The 7,998-nt window shown below is 38.4% G+C and overlaps 1 protein-coding gene across 1 annotated transcript; it reads right to left on the minus strand.

Annotated features, from left to right (window-relative positions):
• Window positions 1-5,895: 5,895 nt before the first annotated feature.
• LOC125473186 (gibberellin 20 oxidase 1-like) lies at window positions 5,896-7,787 on the minus strand. The gene is made up of 3 exons (XM_048575652.1): window positions 7,122-7,787; window positions 6,627-6,948; window positions 5,896-6,431 (listed from the first exon to the last, which is right to left on the minus strand). The coding sequence occupies exons 1-3, from the start codon at window positions 7,655-7,657 to the stop codon at window positions 6,168-6,170; spliced, it is 1,122 nt and encodes a 373-aa protein (XP_048431609.1). The 5' UTR covers window positions 7,658-7,787; the 3' UTR covers window positions 5,896-6,167.
• Between the last annotated feature and the right edge of the window lie 211 nt (window positions 7,788-7,998).

Genomic DNA, 7,998 nt, shown 5'->3' on the forward strand with positions numbered 1-7,998 from the left:
TCCCTTCATCATTTTAATTTGATTTCTTCGAATCCCTTCACTTGAACCAATGGTTGCACCTCTGAACAAACTTTCTCCTTCTGCCGCTAACTACAATTCTCAATTCCAATGGTGAAGGTACGAAATGAGGAAGAGGCAAAAGTTTTTGCCAGTCTTTATTAGCATCTCCTGAATGACTGCTCTGTCAAATGGGATGATGGTTATATGTTCAAAATCCTTTGCTGAAACTCTTTGATCACGACCATCCATGCATTAGAATCCATCTTTGATATTTGGGCCTGAGTTTGAAGTTGTTGGGGCCCAAAAATGTCACATGCAAGCCCAATTAAGTCTCAAGGCCCAATTGTCATTAAAACCCCAAGTCAAGCATAAACACATGCAAAGGTGCATAATCAGAAAGGAAAATATTCACAAGCATGCCACACTATGATAAATGGATAGGGCAGTTGTATAATCACGCTATGCCTATGCAAATCCATGCTTATTCACGCCAAGCTTTGCCACAATAACTACTATTCACGCTAAAATAAACCTAAGCCACATGTTGGGGCTTGCCAAATGAATCATGGTGTGGATGGTTACAAAAGTTTATCGGGCCAACCTGGAATCAAGATTATAGAAGATTTTGGGCTGCTTGGGCACACAAAGATCAAAGCCCGCAATCTTTGAATTACATGTAGGTAAGCCCAAGAGAGAACAAACCCAAACCTAGTTTCAATTTTCCTTAGCAAGAAAACTAATCCAATTAGGAAGAAGCCTGATCTAGAGCCTCAAGTTCATGTGAAGACCCAACACAGAGCCTGCATTTAATGAGGAGGGGTGGACTTTCCTTTCCGAGCTCACGCAGGAGAACGATGAACGAAAGCTAGGAGACGTGCTACCACAATTAAGGCCTATGGAAGTTGTCCTATGGCATGAGTGCTCTGGGAAGAGCGCACGACATAGTCTTTGCAGGAGTAACGGCGTTCATCTATTTTACATCAAAAAAGAAGGTCGCTATTGCACTAGAAAATGGAGAACGAAGACTTAACTATAACAGAAGATGCCCTAAGATAGCCTACAATGAGAACCCTTCACCTACATAAAGGAGATGTTCAACTTAATGAAAGAGGGAGAACGTTAAGGGGAGGGCTTCCAAGGTTGTATTGCACTAAGCAAGGGAAATCACTCCCTAAGTATAAACAGACTTGAATACTAGAGAAAGTCATTTTCTTACAATCTAAGGGGTTCCTCCCATCTTCCTTTGATCTTCTTTAGCCAATAAGAGCTTTCTTAGAACCCTAAACATCATGCAACCATGTGTTTGAACCAAATTTGTGCACCATCATGAATGGTGGAGGCACAAACTCGAGCAACCTGTAAAACATAAAACAACCATAAGCAAGCCTAAAGCTGGTGTGTATGGGGGATGGGGTATGTACCAAACAACGGCTTTCCGACAGTCAAGTTAGTAAGCATTTTTAGACTCAAGCAGTGGGTAAGAGAATTAAAGCATGGAGATTGCGTTACCAGAGATGAACCCTAGATTGGCATATTTATACGTGGGGAGAGAGACCTTTTTAGGATAGAATCATTGTTCTAAGTTGAGAGAATCCTAGAAGATATCTAGAAATAGGTATTGCACCTCTTTAGGACTTGTGATTACTTGTAGTGCATGCCAATTCCTTGATTGTAGGAACCCCAAGACTTATAAGGATCTAATTGAGTCCATGTTCGGATCAGATTGCATGTCTTGTGGAATAAGCATGGTCATTCTAACGGAGTCGTTCAGATTTCACCTATTACCCCATAATAGGGTGATGGTGGCACCGCTGCTCCATCTGGTCCAGCTTTATCCGAAGTTGTTGTGTCAATGACTAGACTTTTTGAGGGAACTGTATTCCGATCAACCTTACTCTGGCCCTAGAAAATCATGGTCCCACACCATGCAAAGTTCTCGCTCATGCTAAACTGACAAACTTCTAGCCTTCATGCCACACTTTGCTTAGGCAAGTCATTATTTGTCTAATCACGTTAGATTCGAGCCATTAATCTAACTGAGATACTTCCAAAAATATGTTAATGCTTTCGAGGTATCTCAGCACTTAGTATTCAAATGGACCAAGGAAGGCAAATGGCATCTATCAAATCTTAAGCCAAGCTTGACCTAAAAGTCCCTTAACAATAGTTTTCTCTTTCTCCTTTCTTGAAACAAGTGTTGAGTTGTTTCGATGTTGCTTTCTACAACTTGACTCCTGGGTTGTTTCGCATTCTCACCTGCTTTGAGTTTTTGAATGATTGGTATGAGGCAGAGCTAGGTATTTAGGATTTTCGCATGCTTTACACTATGCGCAAGAACTCTGATTCACACTACTTCTTTCAGTCGAAACCCAGCATCAGCTAGCCCACCTACACAACTAACTTGCCATGTCAAGACAAGGATTGGTACAAAGACATTCTGAGTATAGACATAAAATTGGGGAATGAGACATTTCTGAACAACATATTCGAAATACTTTATTCACCGTCCTCATCTGTAACAAAGACGTCATAATTATCAGCCAATGTCATCTTTATTTGATTGATAGGGCATTCAAAAGCATTCCCGTTGAACACTATAATTGGAAATGGCTCATTGCACCAAAGAAAATCAGAGAGAATGGGTGGGACACCATTATTGATTTGTGCAGCAATCATCCCATCGAGAATTTATCATGGGTCAGCATAGCGGGCACCAAAGACAGGAAGGATTTAGTAAAGATCCTAGAAACTTCAAGGTTATAGATAAAGAAAGGAAATGTCCTGAGAGCTCTGCAAAGAAACCAGCCAGTAAGAAACCTTCTAAAAAGAAATCAAACTAATCAAGGATACTTAATGTTCCTTTCGATAATAAAGTGTTGGAGATCCAGGACGCCACTCCTCTCTAATTAGGGTTACTTGCCTCTAAGCAATAGTGAACTCTGACGGGTAAGGACAAACTTGTGGCGAAATTGCTCGATAATTAGATTTTTATTAATGCTCTCATCCTCCAAACATGTCCATTTGTTGGCCCGAATCCACAACAACAACAACAATAACAACAACAATAACAGCAACAGCAGCTAAAGCAACAAGAACAAGAGTAAGTACCAGATGAGTTTGTCGTCACCAAAATCCTAGAAATATCTGGTGACCATTACACTTCTCCCATCCCTAACATAAAAACCGATGTGGTCGATCTTACTGATCTACAACCATCCCCCATCATGAGGCTTGTCAGCAGTCTTCATGATGCAAAGCACGCCCAGGCCTTAATGCATTCGGCCATTGCGCCAAGTGTTCAAAAATTGTTACTTGAGCCGTTATGCAGTTAATCTTTTTTACCTTCATTGTTTCTAACTCCTAATTCTTCCACTTGCTTTCATACCTGATATATTCTCAATCCATTTGCCTAGGCGAATGCATGGACAGAAGCTACTATCTGGAGCTAGACAAGTAAAATCTTTCAGGTTGAAGTATCTTGCAAACCCAAGCTGGGCTGTCGAATTCAATTAGAGAGACAATTGCAGGAGAGAGCCGTGGACTTAGAAAGATTCCAGACCGAGCAAGATGTGTTGTCGCAGCACCTTTACTACGAGGAGAGAAAGGCAAATGACCGGGTGCATAAGTGGTCTGTCTTGAGGTTGAGTTTGTCCAATTACGACAGAACAAGGATGATGCAGAGCACATAGTCATGGAAGAGTGTAGCTCGTGAGACGCGGATCGCACCTCTTGCAATCAAAGCTAGACGAAGCCCAACAAGAGGCAAGCCAGAAAGAAGAAATGTAAGAAGACAATGCTTCAGAGTTGACGGAGGTTCGAGTTCTATTTGAGACAACGGCTGATATGAAGTTCTTAGAGAGGTATGAGTCATGACCAAGGTTATACAGCATGCTTAGCAAGCTAGGGTCATAGCAACGGGTAGGATGTGCCTGTTGGAAACTGATTGCCATTTCCTCCATCCCTAGCTGCGAAGGCTACAAAACTAGAGCTTTTGAAGAATAGAAATTGAGTAAAAAGTTGGAAAATGTTGTATTTATGTTAAGCTTAGTGTTATTCACACATCCTTTTTTGTCTTAACATCTTTGTTAATTTTTGTCCATTGGTCTTCTTCAATTCTTTCTATCCAACGGCCAGAAAATAAGAATGGTGTGTGAGGGGTAAAAATGAGGTGTAGATAGCATCACTCTATGTTAATTAATGTGAATAAAATTTTATTTGAAGTCAATTGCAATCTCATTGAACAACATGGATATGACTGGTAAACGTTTTTTTTTTGTTAGGTACAAGAGATATTCTACGATAAATTCATCTTAAATTACTAGGAATATTCAAATTTGGGTAGGAGGACATTGCTTTAGTCAACTTGACTAAGTCCATGTTTGAGGATATGATTGGTAAGGTTAAAACTAGACATGGTAATTTCTTACATGGCCCGTTAACACGACATGAAAATAATAGGTTTCAAGTCGGCACGATAACTAATCGGGTCACACAACAAGAACCCGTTAATCACGGGTCCTTAACAGGTTTACACGAGGGTGACACGCAGGTAACCTGTTTTGACACGTTAAGAAAAATGTTATTTTGTTAATTTTAATTTTTTAAACTACTAAAAAAACTTACTATAAAATACAATAGCCATAGTATAAATGTATATATTGTATATCAAATATGTATTATTGTATTATTATTCTATATAAATTTAAAAAAATTAATTTTTATTAATTTTTTTTAATATACTATAGGCAAAGAGTGAGATTAAAAAAAAATTATAAAACACATTAAAAAAAAATATCAAGTAATTAAAAATACCAAACACATTAAAAAATTATAATAATTAATTTACAAGTGTGAAAAATGAGAAAAAATAAGCAAACGCTCGTGGTCGCATCTTCTATGCTCTGAGGATGGGTACATCGCCGTTTGAATTTTTAGAACTATACAAACCCTCATGAATAGTATTTTTAAGGGAGTTCAAATAAATGAAATTCATAATCATTTTGTAGTAATGTTTTTCATTAGGCTCTTATTTTGGGATATCTAATACTTGAAAGACACATGTTTTTTTTTTTTTTGAAGTAATATATGTATATACTAATTTAGTATTATGTTTTCCATTTTTTTGAGGTCAAATTATATTTTTCATTTTCATTATTTATTGATTTAAAATATATTTTTTAATAGATAATGAGTCGGGTCATATCACCTGATAATGTTAATGGGTTAATTTTAGGTTGAGTCATATTACCCGTTTACTTTAACAAGTGTTACACAATACAAACATAAAAAACACAACATGAATGCCAAGTCTAGTTAAAACTACATAAACAATTTTTTTTTTTCAATATTTACCTAAACAATATTTCACTTTTCAATGTTTAACCAAACTTATTAGTTGTGAGCTTGAATCTCAGCCATTGATACTGCCTCAATCTTATGGTCTAAAACTTGTCTCAAATCTTGTGTCCAATATATGATCTCATAGATAAGTCCCCATAAATATTTAAATTAAACTTTGTGCATCGTATGTTGCAGATTGACTGGGGCACTTGTTAAATCGCTGTTAAAGTTCACGTCACTGTCTAGGATCATGAAAGAAGAAAGAGTAATGGTAAGAGGATTAAATTTGTAGATTAAATTTTGTAAACTAAATGACATGAAAATTGATGATTGAATTATTATTTAAACATTGATAAACATGCTTATTTTTTATTGGTGACACATCATTTAGTTTGTAATTTTATTCTATAAATTTAATCTTTCTAATATTACTGAACGAGAAAACATCACCTGCAATAATTCTCTAGTTTAATAACATTGTCTATTTTTGTTCGTTTTACTTCATTTGCATTCGATCTGATAGGCATAATTTCATCGGAAGTTGACGGCTGTGCGTACAAAAATTAACTTTGATTACTTTATGGAAGTACTAAGTACAATGATTCATTTTTTTAATTGACAGAAAACTAGATTAAGGAGAAGACAAGGAGCCCCTTAACTTATTTACTCGTCCAAATTGCTTCTGTTTTCTCATTTACATGATTCCCTTCAACGACGACACACTAGTAAACAGCCCAAGTTTCTTTCTCCGCCGGTCTTGGTGTATCTGTCATCTTTTTCCTTGTACACTATTAACACTGCAAGTGTTCTTGGCGGTTCTTCCCGGGTTAGTTTGGTGTAGTTCTAATCCAGTCGGAGAAGGCGTCCAGGGTCCTCATATCGGCGCGGTAGTGTTTCTGCGTAAATTCTAGGAAAGTAGGCCAGGTGAAGTCAGGGTACTTCCTGGGGCTATTGGAATCGACCAAGCCTCTCGGTGGGGTCACCACTCTGTCCTTTTTGGGACAGAGGAAGAAGGTGAGAGATTTCCTCACAGTTTTGTTGTTTACCACTGCTCTGTGCAAGCAGCTCCTGTAAATCCCATTTGATAGAGCCTGAAAGATCAAATCAGAGAAAGCATAAATTCAAATTCGTAAACAGTGTCTGATAGTTTGTGTCGAAAACCTTTTGAAGGTCCCTGTTTTGTCCTTCTTGTTGGAGTCCTTCAGATATTTTGTAGGGGTTGAAAGAAAAAAGAAACGGACTCTGTTTAAATAAAGTGAGCCTAATTGATGAATAAGGTAGCTTACCATAAACGTATCGCCAATGTTGACGACGAAAGCGTCAAGCTTAGGAGTAACGGAGTGCCATTTATCATCTACGAACACTTGAAGTCCGCCGACTTGATCCTGATGAAGGATTGTTAAGGATGTGGGATCACAGTGAGGCCCGGTTCCTAGTGTTAAGTCTGGTTTTTGGCACATTGGGTAGTAGTTCAACCTCATGATCGAATCATTTCCTTCGAAGAACTCTTTGAAATAGTTTCGTCCAACGCCTAGGCTCATTCCGAGTAGCTCCATTATCGCACTGGAGAGGTTGTTCATGGCATCACAATATTCTTGGTAAACCTTCCTGAGCAAGACAAATAAATGCTGCATAAGTGAAGGGATATGTGTAATGTACAAGATCATGACGATTATTTTATTGGTTTAATGATAAGGAGACCATGAAACCAATCTGAGTTTATCAATATTTTTTGTTTATTGCAGAAGCACAACTGTATACTCTAGGTGATGTGTTCTTACCCGAAATCTCTGAAATCTTCACCCATCACGTTCACAAAATAGTCATTGACCGAGGACTGGTTATCGGCACTATATCTGAAAGAAAGTGTTTCTTTCCATGGAAGTTTGGAGGAGAACCTGCCAACGAAGCTACTGGCATATCCACAGTGCTCACCAGCCTTTCTCTGAGCCCTTTGCTTCTGCGAGAGTTGCATACCAAAGAAGGAGTCCATGTACTCATGAGCTTTTCCTACGAGTTGCAAATCAACTCCATGGTTAACAATGAGAAAAAAACCATGCTTCTTGCATGCCTCATCGACCAAACGAGTTGCATTTAAGACCTCCCACGTATCCCCTGAGAGAAAGCCTTTCAGGTCAACGAGAGGAGCTGGAAGCTCTGGCGACTCGGAGCAGGGCTTCTCGTGGTCGGGCCATATGAACTTGGAGGGTATGCTGGATTGGTACTGAGCAACTGAAGCATCAAACACCAAAGGGTTTTCTTCATTTTCTTTGTTGGTTTCATTCATTGGTGGGAGATGTTGAGGAGGCATTGGCATGCTTAGCGAATAATGTGTGTAACTTCTAATTAAGATTGTGGAACTTGGAAGAACACTGTTTGGCGGCTTGATACTTGAGAGAGAGAGAGAGAGAGAGAGAGAGAGAGAGAGGAGATTGTTGGCTTATCAAGAGTTAGCAAGGAGGACAGACTTTAAAAAGAAGCAGAGAGGGCGTGGTGAGAAACTGACAAGACTGTTCATTGGGGAGGTCGGTAAACAAATATTAGAATCTTATTTGGTTTTTACTGTTCTCTCTCACACTAAGCGTACTTTGTGTTATATTATAGCTAATCTTATTGCTTAAGCTATAATATAACAGTTACAAATACAAACCCCTTCCC

The sequence above is a fragment of a genome, unplaced genomic scaffold (genome assembly GCF_019419815.1).
Source record: "Pyrus x bretschneideri cultivar Hongxiangsu unplaced genomic scaffold, Pyrus_bretschneideri_v1 Contig8, whole genome shotgun sequence".
NCBI classification, from domain to species: domain Eukaryota; kingdom Viridiplantae; phylum Streptophyta; class Magnoliopsida; order Rosales; family Rosaceae; genus Pyrus; species Pyrus x bretschneideri.